A 24,587-nucleotide genomic window follows, 5' to 3' on the forward strand; every position below is an offset into this window, starting at 1 on the left:
AGATTAAGAGAGCTTTCAAGAGGGGATGGTGTACACTTGAAATAAGTTAATTCAGCCTCCCTACTATTATTTAAGTTCAGTATTATATTTTTTACTCATATATGACTTACAATGTATCTTCAGAAAACTTATGTGTTAAACATGTTTAAACGATCTTTAAAAAAAAACTCTGTGGCTCATTCAACTCAAAATGAATTAAAAATGAATAAAGAGCTAAAACTGAAAAACTACTGAAAGAAGTTATAGGGAAAATGTTCCATGACACTGGCCTGGACAATAATTTTTTGAACACGACCTCAAAAGCACAGACAACAAAAGAAAAAAATAGACTAATGGGATTACATGAAGCGAAAAAGCCTCTGCACAGCAAAGGAAACATTCAACATAGTGAAGAGACAACCTATAAAATGAGAGAATATGTTTGTAAACCAAACCTGATAAGGTGTTAAAATCTAAAATACCAAAATTTATAAGGAACTCAACAGCAACAAATGACCTGATTAAAAAATGGGCAAAAGACCTGAATAGACATTTCTCAGAAGACATACAAATAGCCAACAGGTATATTTTTTAAGTGCTCAACATCACTAATCATCAGAGAAATGCCAATGAAAACCACAATGAGATACCATTTCATACCTGTTAGAATAGCTATTGTCAAAAACATGAAAAATAAGTGTTGGTGAGGATGTGGAGAAAAGAGACCCCTCGTACACTGTTGATAGGAAGGTAATTACTTCAGATATTACAGAAAATAGTGTGGAAGTTCCTAAAAATGTTAAAATAAAACTATCTTATGATCCAGCAATTCCACTATTGAGTATATATCCAAACGAAATGAAATCAGTATGTCCAAGAGACATCTGCATTCCATGTTCACTGCAGCATTATTCACAATATCCAAGTCATGGAATCAACCTAAGTATTCACTGAAGAATAAGCGGATAAAGAAAATGTGGTATGTATACAGAAGGTAATCCTATTCAACCTTTATTAAAAGGAAATCCTGTCATTTGTGACAACATGGATCAACCTAGAGGACATTATGCTAAGTGAAATAAGCCAGACAAAGAAAGGCAAATAGTGCATGATCTCGCTTATATGTGGAGTCTTAAAAAGTTGAACTCATAAAAGCAGAAAGTAGAATGGTGGTTATCAAGGCCTGGAGGTCTAAGGGAGTTGGGGAGATACTGGTCAAAGGATACAAACCTTCAGTTAAATAGGAGGAATACGTTCAAGAGGTCTATTGTATTGCATGGTGACTATCGTTAATAACAATACATTGTATACTTAAAAATTACTAAAAGAGTTGGTTTTAAGTGTCCTCATCACAAAAAAATAAGAAGTATGTGAAGTAATGCACATGTTAAATAGCTTGATTTAGCCATTCCACAGTGTATACACAATTATCAAAACAACATGTTGTACTCTACAGATACAATTTTTATGTCAATTAAAATAAATAATCTTTTTTAAAAAGAAAAGAAAACGTGAGGCTCATATATGAACAACAGACATTAAAGGCTACTAATCTTCTAAAAACTTACAAGGACAAATCAAGAGTCAGGAAACTTCTTCTGCAAAGGTCCAGAGTATATTATTTAGGCTTTATAGGCCATAAGTCTGTACTGTAACTACTCTACTACAGTAGTGCAAAAGCAGTAACAGACAAAATATAATCAAATTAGTGTGGATGTGTTCTAATAAAGCTTTATTTATGGGGACTGAAAGTTGAATTTCATATAATTTTCATATGTCACAAAAAAACACTTTTAAAGTATTTTCCTAATCATTTAAATATGTAAACACTATTCTTAGACAATGGGATGTGCAAAACCAGTTGGTGGGTCACGTTTGGCTTAAAGGCCATAGTCTGCCAACTCTTGAGATAAAGCGTCTTTATCTTATGAACATCAAAATGAAGTAAGACCCACATATGCATACAACCTCTCACCAGTCTCTCTTCTCTGATCTCTCCCAATTCTCTATCCCCAAAGCCAAAACTTGGAAGGGGCTGCCACAGAAGATAAAGAAGAAGAACTGTCATAGATGTTAAAACACCTGGAGCTTTAAAAAACAAACAAAAGAAGAATCCAGCAACAATAACTAAAACACTTATGAGAGTCTTGTGTAAAGATGATAAAGCTGAAATTGGAAAACAACTATACAGGACGCTTTCCAGCTCTAATCTTATTATGGCTCACCAAAGACTATTCACATCATTTTGATAAACAATGTAAAAGATTAATAGGCATCCATTCCTTAAATACTTTTGGGAAAGTAAAGAATTATGATTCATTTGAACTATTAATGTCAATTAGTCCTTGCAGCTTTTTTTTTTTTAGTTCTGACTTAGCTAAGAAGAGTAATATTAGAAAAGCAATAGTTATAACTGGGAAAAATGGAGAATGAACAAATATTTGTAGCCTTTCTTCTGAGGGTATTTTTGGAATACTAGTCATTTGAATACTGGAAGATACGTATATTTAGCTTTTTATTTGTGGACATTTCTAAATATTGCTAATTAACTTTTCCCCATGTCATAAAACTTTCTAGAAAACTAAATTCTAAGCTGGATGCTGTGGTGCACACCTATAATCTTAGCTACTTGGGAGGCTGAGGCAAGAGATTGCTTGAGTCCAAAGCTGCACTACTTTACGATCTGTGAATAGACACTGCACTTCGGCCTGGGCAACACAGCCAGACCTGCATCTCAAAACAAACAAACAACAAAACCCAACTTCAATTTGCAACAATGTAAGAAAACAAAATGTTATGTCTTATTGAGCTCATTAAGCACATTTCCTCTTCCAGAAAAACTGTAAGGACAATTAATGCCAATTTACTACCTCCATGAGTCTAACACAACAATAGAAAATAATCCTGAAACCAAAATTATTCAAGACTTCTACATAACTTTCACAATTTTTCTCAATTGGGCAATCTTTTCCATAGATGGCTTAAATTAAAATTTTTGAAGTCCTTCAAATTTCCTACTACAAGAAAAGTGTATAGGTTTATACTCTAGGGATAATGCTTATAATTTAATAGTTCTTATTAGGAGCTTGTTATATCGTAGGTATCAGTACTAAAAGTACCCAAATAAACTGAATTCAAAGATATTCACAGAATTAAAACTATTTTGAGGCATGCTTATCACCTGAGAAAGAAGACATGATCGTGTTTTCCTTAAGATTCAACACAAATGTATAAAATGTCATGGACTGGACACTTCTAAAGGGGCCACACAGCAGCTGTTAACAGTGAACAACAAACTCCAAAAGTTTGGGCATTTAACTATTATTTGGGCATCATTAATAAATTAGTTGTTTGTTTCTAAACTCTCCTGATGCTACGGAAATCCAGACCATCAGCAATCAATCTAAAGACAATGAGCCTACTTGACATCACACAATCTCATTAATCTTCATCTGTCCTACCACATCCTGTCACTCTTACGCAAAATGAACACTAGAGGATGCAACTTCAACTTCTCTTCACAATCCAGCAGGAGGTAGAAAAAAACCTAGGGGACTTAGGGACATCACAAGCAATTATTTCACTCAGCCTAGTGTGCAAATGAGTCTGACATGTAAATGTGACATAGCAAGGAGTAAAATAACGCAGTTCTTGAGCTATGTGTCTCACTGTCTTTGCTGAAACACCAGAATCCCCAAGAAACTTCGGCTTTAGTCTCCCCAGAAGACATGAAACTGAAATATTGTCAAAAAGAGACACTAAATATGCACAACACATGGGTAACATAATGATATCAATTTCAGTCCTGTGACAGTCCAGGAATTCTCCTTGTTTTAACATACTAACCTAAAATCATAACATAGAGGTTGTGGGGTAAGAGGCAACAAGATTGTAAAATACGCTAGCTAATTTAAAAGGCCAAATGCCTGGATTTAATGTAGCTAAAATTACACTATATATATTTCTTTGACCCTACAATGGTCTTTTTTTAAAATCAGTTTTAGCCTAAAAACATAAAATGTACTTTAACTCTTTGTCACCTCTTTTATTCCTACTACAGTTTCTTCCAGACAATAAAGATGGTAAAAACTGTGTCTTTATTTCAAAACAGGATGTTGCTGTTTTAATTGTCCTTAAAATTGTTTTGTTTCTACCAGCACATTCATGGCACGGTTTGAACATTATGTGCTAATCATACAAGTGTGGAAACAACTTTGCAGTACTATTAAACAATATAAGTAATGTTCCACAGTAGTTCTTCAGAGAAAAAGTATCTGGAAAGGAAACAGACTTAAAATTTTACTGCATATTCTCTTGTATTTCACAAACTTCAGAGAACTTGACAAGGACATACACTTTTGATATAGTATATATCATCTGAGTAGTAACAAAAGTATAGTTAAAAAAAATTCACGTTCCACATGGAGTTCTACCTGAAATAGAAATGAATTAAATATTAAACTTGTTTACAATTATCACTAAATACTGAAAGCACTTTCCCCACCATAACTACCGAATATATACAGCACATTTAGGCCATGGTTCAAAATAAGAGGGAATCAGTGAATAAAAAGAGGGATATGATGAAAGTGTGGATAAAAGATATATATATATATACACACACACACGTATACACACACACACATATATATACACACACACATATATATATATATTTTGTGTGTGTGTGGGGGGGGAATGATATAAAGAAAGTGATTTTGTATGAGGGACCTTGCATGGTGGATTCTTGTCCTAGAGTAAAGTAACTGGTTGTTTGAGAGGGAGATGGTATAGGACAGGTCACAAGGTCCAGACATGTCACGGATGGTCTGTGTGGGTGATAATGGGGTTTGTGAAAGGGAATTTGTGAGGGGAGTTTTGTGTGTGATTAAGCTGGCTGTGACTGAAGGAAAACTGTTTGTGGTAGACTTTCTTGAAAATGGTCTAGGTGTTAGAGCCAGGTTTTCTTAAGGTATAATTTGCTAACTTACCAGAATTTTTGCTTTTTCAATTCTGTGATTTATTTCTTTCGAAAGCTTCTCAGATTTGTGTAACTCTCCTTTAGCTTTTTTGTCAGCTCCTGTGACTTGTTTCTCCTCTGGTTCTGACTGCTGTTACGGCCTGATACTAGAGTGTTTTGCCTTAGAGGTCTACAGGAACACTGTTTTCCCCCAGTATAGCTTGATTCGATGCTCTTGGTTTTTCTTGATATATAACCTTATTTTTGTCTTTTAATATTTGACTCCTATATTGCTTAAAATGTTTTAAGCCACCTCCATAACTCTCTGGCCTAAAATGTTTAATTGGCTATATGTCTTTTGACTTATAAGTTCCCTGGCCAAAGGAAATCCTACAGAAACCTAAAAAACTAATTCAGGCCATGATGGGAAATAGGGGGTTGGACACACTTCACTATGCCACCCCTGCTCTTGGAATTTAGGCCAGGTTCAAAAGGCCTTTCAAAATTACGAAAATAAAGTGTTGCCGTTTCCCACAAAGAAAAAATAGTTCCTCGTTTAACCAGACTTAGTCTTACTAAGAACTTAAAAAGAAAGATCCCCTGATGATCAATTACAACCCAAAATGGAAGGACCCCTATCAGGTATTGTTAAGGACCTCCACTGCTGTCAAACATTAGAGAATCACTAGCTGGATACAGCTGTCCAGGATTAAACCTGTTTCTTATAAGTCCCTGCAGGTATAAGAGGAAGACACCATAACTTACAAACCTCTAGAAGACTTAAAGCTATTATTTCACAAACACACAGATAAATAATGTGATGCTGTGGGTGGGCATAGGAGCATTAAGTTTTCTCTTCCTTATAATTGTAATTTTCTTGTTTAACCTCCTAGTAAAGCTTGTATCTTCTAAAGTCAACATAAAGATGATGCTGGCACAAGGCTTCCAACTCATCTTATCTTCTGACCCAGAAAATGAAAATATCCTGCTGTTGGGCTCCTTAGATCAGGTATCCAGAGATTTTTACTCCTCCCATGCTAGGCAGAGCCTATGTTTATAAAATCAGCAGAAAGCACTTACAGAAGATAGACCTGTGCCCATCTGCAGCCCTTTTAAGATTAAGGAGGAGTTTCTAATCTGTGAGGGGGGAATGAGATAGGAGACCAACAGGACTTGTTTTCTGGTGAAAACTCTGCTGAACAAAACAGGATCTAGTCCAGATGGGGAAAAGTGAAGAAACTGGCCAAAGCCAGCAGATGGCAACAAAAGCGATCTCTGGCTGCGCTCAATGCTCACTGGCATAAGACACTGCCACCAGAACCATGGCAGTTGACAAATGTCATGGCAACGACTCAAAAGTTACCACCCCTTTCCATGGCAGTGACCCAGAAGTTGCCCTTTCATAGAATCAATTTGTGTTAACTCACCCTTTAATTTGCATGTAAATGAAAGTGAGCATAAGTGAATATAAATACAATTGCCAAAAGCCCATACCTTGCCAACTCTGGGTGCACTGTTTATGAGTTAGCCCTGCACCACAAGGGGCAGTACCAATCAATAAAAGATTGCTGTCTAACACCACCAGCAAGCTCTTGAATTCTTTCCTGGGGATAACGAAGAACCCTCCTAGGCTATGCCCCAATTCTGGGGCTGGCCTGTCTTGTATCACCCTGATAGAAACATATCTTCTCCCACTTATTCAACCAAATGCTAATCTAGGTGCTACCGTGAAGGGCTTTTGCAGGATCCTGAATCAACTGACTTCAAGGTCCAGAGATTTTTCCTCAATAAGGCTAACCTCATCAGATGAGCCCTCCAAAGGGACAGGGCTTTTCCTGGCAAAGGAAATTTGAAGTGTGACAGGGAGGAAACATAATGGAGTTTTCCATTGCTGTTTCCGACGGAGGAGGGGGCTGTGTGGCAAGGAATGTGGGTAGTCTTTAGGAGCTGAGAGTGGTTCCTAGCTGACATCAAGTAAGGAAATTCAGTCTTTAGTCCTCAGCCCCAGTCACAAGTGAGCTGTGCCACAATCATGTGAGCTTAGAAACACGAGCTCCTAATGAGAATGCAGTCCAGCCAACACTGTGTTTTCAGTCTTTAGTTTAAATCCTGAGCAGACAAACTAGTCATGCTGTGCCCACGTTCTAACCTAAGAAATGTGAACTAACAAATGGGTGCGAAGCTGCTAAATTTGTGGTAATTTGTTACACAGAAAGAAAACAACAATACAAGCACTAAACAGGCCAAGTCAGACAGCTTGATTTAGAAAAATGCAGTTAAGTTTACTGTAAGCCTTACATCCTACTTCAAGAAATATATCTACTATCGAGGACACCCAACATTAGGAAGCCAAAGAAGGCTACTATCAGATTAGGCCGTAGTGACAAAAATCCTAAGACATTTTAGAGCTTATTAACCACAGGGAAACCAGGAAATAAATATTATAAAAATACAATGAATTCTTACCAGGAGAAAGATTTTTCTGGATTCAGCATCCTTTATTTGTGAAACCAGAGGCAGAATTAGGTAAACTTTAAGGGCTCTTTCAGCAGTTTCTATAGTCCTTGTTAAGATACAGTCTTATACTTTGTATAGACTTCAGAGATGCCTTAACACCAACCCAGATTCTATAAATACTCAGAACTCACCTATCTTCTAATAAATACTGTAACAGGAATGGAATGATTTTTTAAGGTCCAAAGCTTTCCTGCATTTTACCAAAGGGTCTTTATCACATAGCAAAATACCTAACCAAAGCAAGGCTTTCTTGCCACATAATAGTTACATTCGAAAGGGTCTTTTTTAAAAATCACATTTTTTAAAACTGAAAGAATGTGTATACAGACACAGGAATAAAGTAGCTCATAAAGTCATACACAAGGCAATAATGCTAACAACAACAAAAAAGAGAAACTGGTTCATGCTCTGAGAGCAAATGTTTACTCAACTTAAATCCTTATAAAATATTACATATTATAGATGAGGAACTTAAATTACTGAACCCTTTATTAAATTATGACCTAGGGAAAAAGTGGTAGTAATAGTTTAAAAGGACTGGTTTTGCACCTATACTACTTAATTTAATGTGACAGCCTGAGTAACTTCTTAAAAAAATAGAAGAATCCATTATTTTTATTCTAATTACTTTAAAAACAACAATTAGGACAGTACTTCTTCAAAGTTATTGTGTTGATGGTAACTGGAGTCTAACTAGTACTTGCTAAATACCTAGAATGTATCTTCGTATAGATGAAAATGTTGAAAACTCTGGAAGAATAAATTAGATGAAACAAAGAATTTCAAAACTTCAGTTCTCTAGAGAAATATGCCAAAAGTAAGATACAAGATGGGGGAGTAGATATTGAAGAGTTATGAAATAGTTTCATTAATACTGAATCATAAGCAATAAAAATGTAAATAAAAGCTTTCCTTTGTTCTCTTCATTTCCTTTAGTTTAAGATCCTTTGTAGGACAGCTCTCTGGGTGGTCTTGGAATGACCCAGTTCTCTCTTTCCCCTCATAGCCCTCAAGAATAACTATAGCATGTGTGGGAAATGCAACATCCTGAGACAAGGAGGGACCGGCTGGAACAGCCCAGGCTCTACTCCAGTCCTCCCCTAGAAACAGGATGTCCTCCAACACTTTAGCCCAGTGAGTCTCACATCCTCAGTGTATAAAACCCAGAACAGGGTGCTTTCCAGAGGCCCTCAGCTGCAGTGCAAGTGGGGCATATGCAGTCAAGATTCCATTCACCCAGGGCAGCTTTCCTGAATCTTGAGAGACTGGCTTGCAGTGAATCCTAGGCTTCTGCTGTATCTTGCTGCCCATCTGGAAGTGGCAAACTTGCTTCGTATAACTTGTATGCAAGAATGTTCTGTCTTACCAGACTCAGACAAGATGATAACCAGTCCACAGTGAACCTGCTTCACATTCTTCAATATCCTCTAAATGAAATACTGATTAGAAAGTAATTTGACAAAAACAAAAACCTGATAAAATCAAACGAGCCAGTTCTTGATTTTATAATATCCACAATGCCTTCACTCTTACCTTGTCTATCCTATCTGGGCGGTTAGTAGCTGCCAAAATGGTCACATCCTTTAGCTGTTCAATCCCATCCATTTCTGTTAAGAGCTGAGCCAAAACACGATCGGCTACATTCCCAGCACCTAAAGAACTGATTTTGAAAATACAGTTTAAAAAATATCTTTACCTATCTTCAAATACTATATCTATTAATTTTTAAAGGTTCTATAGTCTATAACAAGAAAAATCATGTCTATTTTCGAATATGAAGTATGCCTTTGAGACTTTATTTACTGCATTATCATATCTCAAAACAAAATGTATTCAAATCATTTATTTTCCTTTATCATCAACCATGTTCATTTTCATTCTAAAACAAAAATATTTAAATAAATGTCAGAAATAAAAACACTGGAAAACAAGATACAAGATTATTTAAAATAGCTCATCAAATACATAGAGAATTGTTCAATGAATGTTTATATTCTACATGGTAAATATGTTGACAGAAATTAGAATAAAAAACTGAGTAAGATGCAAACCCATTCCTCACATGAAACCTAAAGTCTATGTGAAATAAAAAACTCATTACGCATCCATAACAACTGGGATATTTCTGATGTTTCTTCATAAATATTAAGAATATTTTTAAGGCCGGGCACAGTGGCTCATGCTTGTAATCCCAGCACTTTGGGAGGCCGAGGCGGGCAGATCACGAGGTCAGGAGATCGAGACCATGGCGAAACCCCGTCTCTACTAAAAATACAAAAAAAAAAATTAGCCGGGCATGGTGGCGGGCGCCTGTAGTCCCAGCTACTCGGAGAGGCTGAGGCAGGAGAATGGCGTGAACCTGGGAGGCGGAGCTTGCAGTGAGCCGAGATTGCGCCACTGCACTCCAGCCTGGGTGACAGAGCGAGACTCCGTCTCCAAAAAAAAAAAAAAAAAGAATATTTTTAAAACACATCAGAAGGTAGGTAATCACCACAATCCCCATTTCTTAAGGCAAATAGGCAAAGAAATAGGCAAAGAAAGCATGCTAGTTTTTTCCTTTGGTTTATGTACCAAGTCAATTACAAAGCCAGTTCTAAACAAACTATCCTTTATTTTAACTTCATGTCCTTTGACCACAAAAAAATGACTAAATATAAGTTTTTAAGAAATAAACTCGGGCCAGGCGCAGTAGCTCACGCCTGTAAACCTTTGGGAGGCCGAGACAGGTGGGTCACTTGAGGCCAGCAGTTCAAGACCAGCCTGGCCAACATGGCCAAACCCCATCTCTACTAAAAAAAATAAAAAAATTAGTCAGGTGTGGTAGCATGCACATGTAATCCCAGCTACTCAGGAGGCCGCAGCATGAGAATACCTTGAACCTGGGAGGTGGAGGTTGCAGTGGGCGGAGATCATGCCACTGCACTCCAGCCTGGGCAACAGAGTGAGATTTTGTCCCAAAAAAAGAAAAAAAAAGAAGTAAACTCAACAGATCCTACTAATGAACAAAACCCTGTATCACACAATCAAAATGTGCAAAACAATTCGCATTAGCAATAGCTTGGATTTCCTCCAAGACCTATTTGGAATTGATAAATATGTAATAAACAACTGACTGGACAATTATAGAGTAACACAGCATTGTAAGTGTATTAAACATGTAAATTCAATTAGATGCACTTGGGTGGAAGATGACGTAAAGTAGAAGGAGACACACACACAATAACTTTGTTAGCACCTGTGACGAAGCACACCTCAGTATAATCATCATGTAATATATTTAATAATAAGGTAATCAGCATCTCTAAATGACAGTATTTAGACCTTAACATGCATTATAAGTTAAACAATTTGACTTAGAGTATCCACAGGAGAATAGCCTCTAACTGACACTAATCAAATGCACATGAGGTTGTCATACAAATCACAATGCTAATTTATTAATTTACATGGTTTTCTCCAGTATTTAAAATACATGGGACCAAAGAGTACTTGCAAAGTCAATGAGAACTGTTTTGGGCACTAATTCTTGCAGGTAGCTACACTGACGGTACACAAATTTGCTTATTTGACTCTACGTAAGAATAACCATTGAACACTATAAACAAATGGATTCTATATCTGTATTAGACCGTTCTCACACTGTTATAAAGAACTACCTGAGACTGGGTAATTTATGAAGAGAACAGGTTTAATTGATTCACAGTTCCACTTAACAGCAAGCATGACCGGGAGACCTCAGGAAACTAACAATTATGGCTGAAGGAGAAGAGGAAGCAAGGACTTTCTTCACATGGCAGGAGAAGAGAGAGAGCACGAAGGGGGAAGTGCCACACACATTTAAATCATCAGATCTCATGAGAACTCACTCACTATCATGAGAACTGCAAGAAGGAAATCTGCCCCCATGATCCAATCATCTCCCACCAGGAGTCTCCTCCAACATACGGGGATTACAATTTGACATGAGAGTTGGGTGGGGACACAGAGCCATACACTATCAACACCCTTCAAAAGATTCTCTATAACTTTTCCACATGGGAGTTTAACTGTCAAGTGGAAACACAGTTGGCAAAAGCTTTAGGAGGTCTTTCATAATTACTGCAAGCATAGTAAATATTTCAGGCTGCCAATAAATTACATTGGAGGCCTTTAATTGTATCTACTCTGCTAATCACTTGTGATTCTATACCAGAAAAAACTCAGGAAGGTAATATGGACAGGTCTCAGGAGAGTCAAGGTGGGCTGTCATAAGAAAGATGGTTTCTAAGGTAAAACCTAAAAACTTAGTGGGTATCAGGCAAGCAAAGGGTGAAAGGAGGGAAAGAGAGAGAACACAGAATACTAAAAACTGGATAAAGCACACAATGGCTCAGCATAACAGTAAAGTGAAAATATAAAAGATAGTACAGAAAAATAAACCAAGGCTGAAAACAAAGACCTTGTTATCCAAATCATGGAGTTTGGATTTTATGCTACAGTTAATGGGATGTTTCAACTAGAGACATGACCTAATCAGATTTGTGTTTTTGAGAAATACCATGGCTGCCTGCAGTGTAGAGAAGAGACAATAAAAGGACAGCATTGGTCCAATTTCTGGTCCAGAATGTTAAGAGCTTGGAAGTCTTCGCTGTGTCCTAACAGCAAGTAAAAAGCTGAACAAACTGAAAAACCAACTCTTCTTAGAACCATCATATTATAAGGTCACAGGGCAAATCACTGCCCCCAAAATTGGAGAGACAGATAGCCCAGGTACAGAAAATCACAACTTTCTGGAGCGGAAACCCACAAAGAGAAACCTCCATGAGAGCCAGTGCCAGGGTAGGACAACCGGAAATGTAATTAACAACTGCTGGAGGTTCAGTGTTTGACAAGTCTGAGAGTCATAGAGCAGGGTCCCTCACACATTTGTGAGTTTTATCTTCAGCAATTACACCAGCTTCTCACAGTGAAGATCTGAGAAAAATCCCCCTGTGCTTCTGGCAGGAGGAAGGAAAAATATCCATTGTGAAATACACTAGAGCATTCTCTTCTTAAAAAGGCCTGCTCCTCAAGAGAAAATATTTTTTCCCAGAGCTTATGTTATTGAGGTTTTATTAGACACCAACTGACCCAGAGGAAGAGAAATACCCAACTTCAGCCCTTTCTAGCCTTTCCCATGAGAGAATGAAAATATAAAAACTCCAGTTCCACCTAGCCATCCTGTTCCACCTAACGGGAGAAAATTATGAAGTTCACAGTCAAAGGGTATAGACTCACTAAAAGACTGAGACCTAATCATAGGACCATGGAACACTCCTTCCCATACTCCCCCCAAGCCATTATATCACTAAAGCCTCATTTACTGCAATTCATTTTATCCCATATATCATGTCTGGCTATCAAAACTATGATTAATATGTTAAGGATTCTAACGGACAAAGTAGACAACAAGTAAGAAAAGATGAGTAATGTAAACAGAGCGATGGAAATTCTAAGCAAGAATCAAAAAGAAATGCTATAAAAAAGAAATGCTAGAGATCAAAAACACTGTAACAGAAATAGAGATTACATCTGATGGGCTCATTAGTCAACTGGAAACAGCTGAGGAAAGATCTCTGCACTTACGGATATGTATATACAAACTTCCAAAACTGAAAAGCAAGGATAATGAAAACTTTATAAAACAAAATACTGGACTAGATCTAAAAAAAAATAATAAAACCACACAGAACAAAATATCTAAGAACTATGGTGCAAATACAAAAGGTGTAGCATGTGTAATAGCAACACCAAAAGAAGAAAACAGAATCAATATTTGAAGAAACATTCACTGAGAATTTCCCCAAATTAATGTCAGATACACATCCAGGAAGCCCAGTGAACACCAAGCAGAATAAATGTAAAAACAAACAGACAAAAAAACAAAAAGCTACACATAGGCAGAAAATCAAAGATTTTTCAAAAACCTTTAATAAGTCACATGTCAAGGGGTGGGGACCACCTTACTTACAGAAGAGCAAGAATTACGTTAACTTCTCCTCAGAAACCATGTGAGCAAAAAGAAAGTGAAGTGAAATATTTAAACTACTGAGAGAAAAAAACCCACCACTGTATAATTTTATATCCTGCAAAAACATCCATCAAAAATGAAGGAGAAAATTTTTCTGAAATAAAAATAAGGAATTTCTTGCCAGTAGACCTGCCTTGCAAGAAATGTTTAAAGTTCTTCAGAAAGAAGAAAACTAATATAGGTCGGAAAATTTGATCTATATAAAGAAACAGAAAGAAGAAATAAAGAAGATAAAAACTTTAATTTTTCCTACTTTTAACTGATCTAACAACAATGTATTTGATACCTTGTATTTGAATGACAAAAATGATACAAGGGACATAGGAAGGATAACTTAGGAATTTTTTTTATTATAAGGTACTTGCACTACCTGTGAAGTGAATAGGGCTATTTGAAAGTAGAAATATTTTGCAAAACTTAGGATAACAACTGAAAAACAAACAAAAAAACCCAAAAAACTGAACAGTCTAAGAAAAGAGATAAAATAAAACAGCATAAAATGCTCAATTAAAGCCATGAAAGAGAAGAAGAAATGGGAATGAAGAACAAGGGCGACTAATAGAAAACAGAAACAAATATGGTAGATATTAATCCAACTGTATCAATAATCACTTTACACGTCAATGGCCTAAATACACCAATTAAAGAACAGAGATTGAATAAATAAAATAAGACCTAACTATATATTGTCTACAAGAAACCCACTTTACCAACAAAAACAAATATAGCTTAAAAATAAAAGAATGAAGAGAGACGTACAATGCTAACACTAAGCCAAAGAAAGCTGGAGTAGCTATATTGATTCCAGACACAGCAGACTTCGAGCATGCAAAATTCTCAGAGACCAAAAGGGGTATTATATGATGATAAAGGGGTAAACTGTCTAAGAAGACAGAACAATCCTTAACGTGTATGCATCTAACAACAAATCAGCAAAACGTGAGGCAAAAACTAATAGAACTGTAAGGAGAAACAGATGAATACGCTATTATAGCTGAAAACTTCAACATCCCTTTATTAGAAATAGACAGATCCAACAGGCAAAAAAATCAGTAAGAACATAGTTGAACTAAATCGCAATTCAACTGGATATAACTTATATCTATATACTAATTCATACAGCAACAGCCAACACATTCTTCATAAACTCAGAATATTCACCAAGATAGACCACATTCTTGTCCATAAAACACACATGAACAAATTTAAAAGAAATCATAGAATGCCTGCTTTCAGACCAAAATAGAATTAAACTAAAAGTCAACAGCAAACAGCTAAAGAAAAAAAAAATTCCAAAATACTTAAAAGACTGAACAACACACTTGTAATACATAGGAAAAAAAAGAAACTTCAAGAGAAATTTTAAAACATTTTTAGGCCAGGTGCAGTAGCTCACGCCTGTAATCCCAGAACTTTGGGAGGCCGAGGTGGGAGGATTTCTTGAAGCCAGGAGTTCGAGACCAGCCTTGGCAACAGAGTGAAACCCCCATCTCCATAAAAAATAAAATAAATGTAGTCGAGCATGGTGATGCATGTCTGTAGTTGTAGCTAATTGGGAGGCTGAGACAGGAGGATCACTGGAGCCAGGGAGGTTGAGGCCTTAGTGAGCTGTGATTGCACCACTGCACTGTGGTGTGGACCTCTGTCTCTCTCTCTCTCTCTCTCTATATATATATATATACTATTTACATATAGATACACATACTATTTATATATCTATATACACTATTTAGTTTTATATGTATATCTATAAATATATAAAGAAACAGAACTTATCAAAGTTCTATTGTCTATAAATATACAGACAAAGAAATAGAACTTATCAAAGTTCTATTGTCTATAAATATACAGACAAAGAAAATAGAACTTATCAAAATTTGTCGATGCAGAGAAAGCAGTACTTAAAGCAAAACTTATCGTATTGAAAGTATATATTAGAGAAGAAGATCTAAAATCAATACTAGGCTTTCACCTTAAGCAACTAGAAGAGCAAACTAAAGTAAGCAGAACAAAAGAAATAATAAAAATTTGAGCAGAAATCAATGAAATCTAAAATAGGAAGTCAAAAGACAAAAAAACAATGAAACTAAAAGCTGGTCCTCTCAGAGAATCAATAAAATCAGTAAGCCTGTAGCCAGGCTATCTAAGAAAAAAAAAGAAAAGACATAAATTCCTAATATCAGATATGACAGAGGACATATCACTACAGATCTTATATATATAAAAAGGATAATTTAAAAAAACTAAGACATCCTATGGCCCCAAATTTGATAACCTAGATGAAATGAATAAATTCCTTAAAAACTTCAATCTGCCAAAACCCACACAAGAATAGACGAATTGAATAGACATGTGTCGGTTAAAGAAATTAAATAAATAATTAATAACCTTTCAAAACAGAAAGCACAAAACCCAGATCATTTCCTGGTGAATTCAACCAAACATTTAAGGAAAAAATTACACCAGTTCGCTAATCTCTTTTGAAAAATAGAAGCAGAGTGAATACTTCCTAACTCATTCTATGAAGCCACAATTAGATGAATACCAAAACCAAATGAAGATGTCACAAAAAAAGAAAACTACAGACAAATATTGCCCATAAACACAGACGCAACAATCCTCAACAAAATCTTACCAAATCAAATCTAACAACATGTAAAAATAATTATGAGGTGGGAGAATTACATTAGCCCAGAGTTCAAGAATGCAGTAAGCTATGATTGTGCCACTACACTCCAGCTTGTGCAACAGAGTGAGACTCTGTCTCTTAAAAAAAAAAAAAAAAGAAAAAGAAAAAAAAGAATAATTATATACCATTACCAAGTGGGATTTATTCCAGGTACCCAAGGCTAGTTTAACACTTGAAAACATTACATTACAATTGATGTTACAACTGATGCAACATTACATCAATTAATTTAATCCATCTCATCAACAGACTGAAGAAAAAAAATCTCATAATCATATAAATAGATAAAGAAAATATTTGACAAAATCCAATACCCATTATTGGTAAAAACAAACAAACAAAAAAACACGTCTCAGCAAACTAGGAATGGAGCGGAACTTCTCAACTTGATAAGGAACAGCTACAAAAAACCTACAGCTAACATCACACTTAATGGTGAGAAATTAGAAGCTTTCCTGCTATGATTAAGAACAAGGCAAGGATGACCCTTCTGCCCATTCCTTTTCAACATCACACTACATAAGAAAGGGAAATAAAAGGTACAGATAGGGGAGGAAGAAATAAAAGTGTCTTTGCAGATGATGTGATCATCTATGTAAAAAGTGTGAAATTATCAACAAAAACACTCCTGAATCTAATAAGCAATTATAGCAAGGTTGCAGGATACAAGGTTAACCTATGAAGTAACTGCATTCTTATATATCAGCAATTAAAAAGTGTTTCAAATTAAAAACACATTATCATTTATATTAGCACCATAAACATATGAGTTATAACTCTAACAAAAGGTGTACAAACTCTATATGAGAAAAAAATACAAACACTAATGAAAGAAAACTGAAGAAAATCTAAATAAATGGAGAGATATTCCACACTCATGGAAAGCAAGACTCAACACTGTTGTCAATTCTTTTCAACTTGATCCATAGATTCAATGCAATCCCAACCAAAACCCCAACAAGTTATTCTGTGAATACTGACAAACCCATTATAAAGTTTATACTGAGAGGCAAAAGATCCAAAATAGCTAATTCAATATTGAAGGAAAAGAACAAAGTTGCAGGACTGACACTATCCAAATTCAAGACTTCCTATAAAGCGACAGTAATCACAGTGTGGTACTGGCAGGTAAAAAAAGAGAGAGAGAGACAGACACACACACAAAAACTGACCAACAGAACAGAACAGAGAGCCTAGAAATAGACCTACATAAATACGGCTGGCTAATCTTTGGCATAGTAGCAAAGGCAATACAAGGGAGCAAAGATGGTCCTTTTTAACAAATGATGCTGGAACAAGTGTACATCCACATGCAAAAAAAAATGAATCTAGACACATCCCTTACACTTCTTCCAAAAACTGACTCGGAGTGGATTACAGACCTACATGTAAAACACAAATTATAAAACACCTAGAAGACAGCATAAGAGAAAACCAAGATGACCTTGGGTATGGAAATGACTATTTAGGTACAATGGCAATGACATCATCCACAAATAAAACAACCGATAAGCTGGTCAATATTAAAACAAAAACCTTCTGCTCTGTAAAAGACAACATCAAGAAAATGAGAAGGCAAGCCACAGACTGGGAGAAAGTGTCTATGAAAGACACATCTGATAAAGACTGTTATCTAAAACATACAAAGAACTCTTAAAACTCAACAAGAAAACAAGCAGATTAAAAAATACGCCAAAAACTGAACAAACACTTCAAAGAAAATACACAAACAACAAGCATATGAAAAGATGGTCAACATCATATATTATTAGGGAACTGCAAATGAAAACAGTAAGATACCATTACACACCCATTAGAATGGCCAAAATCAGGAAAGTTGCCAACACCAAAGCCTGATGAAGCTGTGGAGCAACAGAAACTTTCATTCAGTGGATGGGGATAAAAAATGGTACAACCACTCTTGAAGACAGTTTGGAAGTTCCAAAAATAAACTCTCAGAAAACTAAAAATACTCTTACCACAGGTTCCAGCTATTGCATTCCTGGATATTTATCAAAAGGAATAGAAAACTTATATCCATAAAAAACTTGCACACAGATGTTCCTAGAAGCTTTATTCACAGTTTTCATAACTTGGAAGCAACCAAGATGTCCTTCAGTAGGTGAATGGGTAAACTGTGGTAGGTCCGGACAATGGAATATTATTCTGTGCTAAAAAGAAATAAGCTATCAAGTTATGAGAAGGCATGGAGGAATATTAAATGCATACTACTACATGAAAGAAGCCAATCTGGAAAAGCTACATATTGCATTACTCCAACTACAGGAACACTGCATAGCAATGTATAGGATATTCCAAAAGAGGCGAAACTACGTAGACAGTAAAAGGATCAGTTGCCAGGTGTTAGGGAGGAGGCAGAGATGAACAGGGATGGCACAACGGATTTTTAATGCAGTGGAACTATTCTGTACGACAGTATAATGGTGGATATACGTTATTACACATTCATCCAAACCCACAGAATGTACAACACCAAGAGTTAACCCTAATGTTAATTATGGACTTTGGGTGATAATAATGTGTCATTGTAGGTTTATAGATTGTAACAAATGTATCACTCTCCCACAGGATGTTAACAGTTCGGGAGGTTGTGTGTTTCTGGAGACAGAGTATATATGAGAACTCTGTACTTTCCACTCAATGTTGGTGTGAAACTAAAACTACTCTAAAAAAAAAAAAGTCTATTTAGAAAAAATGAATTAATTTAAGAGTATTATTGATGTCAGTCAATTAGAAAAATGTTGGAGCGATCCAGGACAGATAGTTAGCTGTCTGAATTAAAATCATAGCAAAAGAGACAGATATACGTGAGAAATATTAAGGAAATACAATCAATAGGGCTGATAAACTAATGTCTCCATGGAGTCACTGGATGAAAAAAATCTTAACTGTAAACTTGGTAGGTTGTCTTGTGGGACAACTGGAGATTTAGATATCTAGAGATAGAAAGAAGTATAAAATGGAAATACAAATTTTACCAGTCCTTGTCATAAAGATGGTACCTGGAGAATGGAAATAGATCACCTAGAAAAAATATATAGTGAGAAGAAAGGTAAATGCATAATGAAGAGAATGCTAAACCAGTATTTTAGGTACAGGAAGTGATAGGGGAATTTGCAAAGGAGAAGGGGTGTGCGGTAGTCAGCTGGGGCTGCCAGAACAAAATAACATAAATAGAGTGGTTTAAACAACAGAAATTATTTTCTCACATTCTGGTGGATGGAAGTCCAAGGTCAGCATGCCAGAATGGGCAAGTTCTAGCAAGAGCTCTTTTATTGGCTTGCAGGTGGCTGCCTTCTCGCTGTGTCCTGAGATGGCAGAGAGAGTGTGAGTGAGAGCACAAACTCAAGAGAGAGCGCTAGCTCTCTGCTATCTCCTGTTATAAAGGCACTAATCCCATCATGTGGGAACTACACTTATGACTTCATCTAAACCTAATTATCTCCCAAAGGCTTCATCTCTAAATACCATCACATTCGGGGTTAGGGCTTCAATATATGAATTTTACGGGTACCAGAGAAGAAGAAAGGAAAACAAGGAATAAAGGGGATAGTGTATCAAGAAGGTTGGAGTTGGCCAGGTGCGGTGGCTCACGCATGTAATCTCAGCACTTTGGGAGGCCGAGGCGGGTGGATCACAAAGTCAGAAGATCGAGATCATCCTGGCTAACACGGTGAAACCCCATCTCTACTAAAAATACAAAAAATTAGCTGGGTGTGGTGGTGGGTGCCTATAGTCCCAGCTACTCGGGAGGCTGAGGCAGGAGAATCACCTGAACCTGGGAAGCAGAGGTTGCAGTGAGCTGAGACCTCGCCACTGCATTCCAGCCTAGGCAACAAGTGTAAAACTCCATCTCAAAAAAAAAAAAAAAGAAAGAAAAGAAAAGAAAAAAAAGCTGGAGTTAACTGTATCAAATGTTTTTGAGTCAAGTAAAAAAATAAAAAATAAAAACTGGATTTATCAATGGGAAGGTATACTCCTAGCATTGGCGAGGGTTACACATCAATAAAAAAATGTTAACCTGACTACACTACTAGATAATACAAAATTCTTCTAATTTTTGTGCCCTACCTAGAGGAGTTCATGTAACATAACTAAATAGCTCCAAAGGAATGGCGACTTTCATCAAAAGACAAAATCCTGGGCCATGCCACATCTAATTTATGCATGCTATTGCTTGCTTTGCCTTCTAACAGGAGCTACATCCAAATAATGTCAGATCCTATCCTTAGTTATATATATCCTCTCTTTTTCTCCCAATGAATTAGTAAGATGGCCAAGTGTCTTACTGGAAAGTGTGAATGTATTACTTGAGCTTACCAAGAAGTAAAAAAATAGCTAAGTAAGTTTTATCTCATGTTAGGCAAAGATCATTGTGGCATGGCAGGAGGAAGACTGGAAGAAAAATGAGGGGAATAATTTCATTAGAATGTATAACAATTCATTCAATTCAATTTATTCATTCAATAAACACTAGCTGGCAGGCACTACTTTAGGAAACAGAAATGAGAAGATTAAAGACTGTCCCTATTCCCTCAAGGAGTGTTGTAGAAAATGAACTCCTCATTCCTAACACCATTCCCCTCATAAAAACAGTAATAACAACATAACTTCTCGAATAATGCAAAACAGAAGAAAATCAGAGCACAAAGGAGGGCACTGGACACTTCAAAAAGTTCCTAGGTGAAGGTAATCCTTATGCTAAATAAAGAACTGGTCTGAGGTAGCTGTTAGAGGACTGGGGGCTTTAATGTCTCATCTCTATGTTTTTAGGCTATCCTGAAATAAAGGTTCAGAAATCTAGCTGTGCTTTAGAAGCACCCATGAATCCAGGGTAATAATCAAACCCACTGAGTCAATCTCTGTGGATCCTAGGAATCCAAAGATACTTTTTGGTAGCCATCTCCATTCTAGATTGAAGCTGGGGACTGCTGAACATTACCTGACATGGCCTTGCAAGTTACAGACACTTATAAATATTTATTGATAACCTGACTTCGGTCTTATGATGTGACCATTTATTTTAAAATTACTTCTTCTACTAAGCCTACGTAAATCCATGCTCTTTACCTCTATACAATTCTAGACAAAAGTCTCAGTTCCAAACATTGACTAGCTATTATTAATGCACAAAAATGTTTTTATGTGCACATTCAAAAGCAGCAAAATCAGTGTTTTGTACTACTGGGTATATGATTTCACAAACACACTAATACTACACACCTCATATGCACAGTCTTTTATTCCTTGATGTTCATTAAGGTTGAACTATGACTTCAGCAGAACAGGCTAATCTTGTGCTGTCTCTGCCTTCCAACAGTCAAAACAGATTTCTCTTGTTTGAAACTTTTTGGTGGTTTAACAAACAAATGTTCAATGTCAGATATGTTAAAGATAATGTGCTAGATTTAAAAAAGCATAAAATCAGGTGCACATAGGGAAAAAAACAGGAACAATCTAGCGGAAAAGACATGACAATTATCACTCAATGCCCATCCAAGTGCCTTAACTAGAATGTTCCCTGCTTTTAACTGAATCGTCCAACCCACTTCTGTGACCCTCTCCCATGCTACTTTGCCATTAATATAATCTGTGTAAGATGTGATTTTCTCTTACAAATAATGTGTGTTTTGGGAGACAATTCTCCATGGGTCTTTCACATTTCTTCCGTCTTACGAGCAAGGCACTAACTAGGGTGATGGAAATGTTCTGGAATTAGTGGTGATGGCTGCATAATATTGTAAACATACTGAAGTACCACTGAATTGTACACTTAAAATGGTGAAGAACAAAAACAAGAAATAATGTCTCCCTCCAGAGCAAAGAGCAGGTTTGGTTAGAGCTTCAGAAGCTACATAATTCATCTACCTCCTTCAGGGGCAAAGGGCAGGCAAGCTTACTGCCCAAAATAAAAGATCTGAGTTAACCAAGAGTGGGATTCCTCTACTGTAAGGCAACCTACCAGATGTGCGGATAGCCATATGACCCATATGCATCACCTCTTTTGGATGCAGTGTAAAGGAGGAGCTGATACAAACACACATATTCTTGCTGGTTGCTGTGCTATGAATAATGAAGTCATTTGTTTCTGACCCATGAGCCTCATGGTTTCTGCCAGTATCCATGAAACTGTGGAAGGCTACTTGTTAGCCTGCAAGTAGAACAAAATCCCAGATCTTTCACAGTTCTTGACTTAGACATCATGCAGGTAACAGAGCCAGTAAGTGGTTTTAAGACAGGAAAAAAAGGGGCCAGGCACGGTGGCTCACGCCTGTAATCCCAGCACTTTGGGAGGCCGAGGCAGGGGGATCACAAGGTCAGGAGATCGAGACCATCCTGGCCAACATGGTGAAACCCCGTCTCTACTAAAAATACAAAAAATTAGCCAGGCGTGGTGGCGGGTGCCTGTAGTCCCAGCTACTCAGGAGGCTGATGCAAGAGAATGGTGTGAACCCAGGAGGCGGAGCTTGCAGTGAGCTGAGATCACGCCACTGCACTCTACCCTCGGCAACAAAGCAAGTGTCTGCCTAAAAAAAAAAAACAAAAAACAGAAAAAATATTTCACTTGCACACACCACACCCCCCCCCGCCCCCCCCCCCCACCCCACACACACATAGCACAAGGCTTGAGTTTCCCCAAAATGATCTTGGGTAGAATAACAATTGCACCAAAGAGAAAACAAGTATAAATCTGTGGTACTTCTGAAACATCTAGATGGAAGTATTCTGAAGACAAATAGACCTGAGTCCAGTAGATAGTAGATAGTACTCAGTTCAAAATAAGGCTAAATACAGTGTTGCAGTTATCTTTATTTCTACATTGATTTCTTTTGGGGGTCAAAAGCAAAAATTCTCCTTTAAGAGGGGAAAAAAATCCCTAACCCAAGATATAATTTGTCACTGAATATATACTGACCAGTAATCTCTTCCATGTTTACTTGTTTATCACCCCCCACCACCCAAAAAAAGGCTAAGAGACTGACTCACCCCATCTCTAAAAAAATAAAAATAAAAATAAAAATAAAGGCAATCTAAATGTATATAAATTTTCATCATATAATTAAAAAATAATTTTATATCTTAAACCCTAGGATGAATGTTGTAAACATAAATAACTGTACACATTAACAGATAACTAAGTTAAAAGAATATCATATCTAAGCTTTATTATAAGCAGTTTTTACATGAGAACTCATCAGAAAATAAGGAAAAACTAAAACTGTGTAACTGTTTTTCATTTTGAATTTGTTTTAAATCACAGGTAAGAAAAAAAAAAAACTTTTCATGCAGCCTTTTTAATCCGAGACAGGGTCTCACTGTCGCCCAGACTGGAGTGCAGTGGTGCCATCATGGCTCACTGCAGCCTCAAACACTTGGGCTCAGGTGATCTTGCCTCAGCCTCCCAAGTAGCTAGAACTATAGGTTTGCGCCATCATGCCTGGCTAATTTTTTTAAATTTTTTATAGAGATGGGAGTCTCATGTTGCTCAGGCTGGTCTGGAACTCCTGGGCTCATGCAATCCTCCCACCTTGACCTCCCAAGTGCTGAGATTATAGGCATGAACCACTGCACCCAGTTCAGGGAGCCTTCTTTTTTTGTGTGTTTTTTGTTGTTGTTGTTGTTGTTTTTAGAGATGGAGTTTCGCCCTTGTTGCCGAGGCTGGAGTGCAATGGCATGATCTCGGCTCACTGCAACCTCTGCCTCCCGGGTTCAAGTGATTCTCCTGCCTCAGCCTCCCCAATAGCTTGGATTACAGGCATGTGCCACCATGCCCAGCTAATTTTGTATTTTTAGTAGAGATGGGATTTCTCCATGTTGGTCAGGCTGGTCTCGAACTCCCGACCTCAGGTGATCCACCTGCCTCAGCCTCCCTAAGTGCTAGGATTACAGGCGTGAACCACCATGCCCCGCCAGTTCAGGGAGCTTTCTAATGCCATTTTTTAAGTGCTCACAGCTCACTGACACACTATCCCATTCTATTAATATGTACTCACCTAAAGTTAATTTAAGAATGGGTAAATCAGCACTCTGCGAGGCCGAAGCAGGTGGATCACCTGAGGTCAGGAGTTTGAGACCAGGTTCGCCAACATGAGGAAACCCTGCCTCTACTAAAAAATACAAAAATTAGCTGGATATGGTGGCAGGCGCCTGTAATCCCAGCTACTCGAGAGGCTGAGGCAGGAGAATCGCTTGAACCTGGGAGGCGAAGGTTGCAGTGAGCCAAGATGGCGTAAATCATTTCACAAACAGAAACATTACCAATATCCTAATTGCTTTAGATGCTCAACTCAACACAAGGCATTAAGCTACAGTAAAAATAATGATTATAAAGTGATAAAACAGGCCGGGCATGGTGGCTCATGCCTGTAATC

At 37.0% G+C, this 24,587-nt stretch overlaps 1 protein-coding gene across 15 annotated transcripts in view; it reads right to left on the reverse strand.

Annotated features, from left to right (window-relative positions):
* Nucleotides 1–24,587, reverse strand: part of AFG2A (AFG2 AAA ATPase homolog A) — a 384,876-nt gene that overhangs the window by 223,475 nt on the left and 136,814 nt on the right. For 12 of the 15 annotated variants that reach the window (XM_055274649.2, XM_055274648.2, XM_055274646.2 and 9 more), the window contains one exon: nucleotides 8,990–9,116. In XM_055274649.2, coding sequence (XP_055130624.1) covers nucleotides 8,990–9,116 — 127 coding nt within the window. Of the gene's footprint in view, nucleotides 1–4,676; nucleotides 8,884–8,989; nucleotides 9,117–24,587 lie in introns of those variants that run through there. The other 3 variants (XM_063637921.1, XM_063637922.1, XM_055274650.2) reach the window with 1 other exon arrangement.

This window comes from Symphalangus syndactylus, chromosome 4 (genome assembly GCF_028878055.3).
Source record: "Symphalangus syndactylus isolate Jambi chromosome 4, NHGRI_mSymSyn1-v2.1_pri, whole genome shotgun sequence".
NCBI lineage: Eukaryota > Metazoa > Chordata > Mammalia > Primates > Hylobatidae > Symphalangus > Symphalangus syndactylus.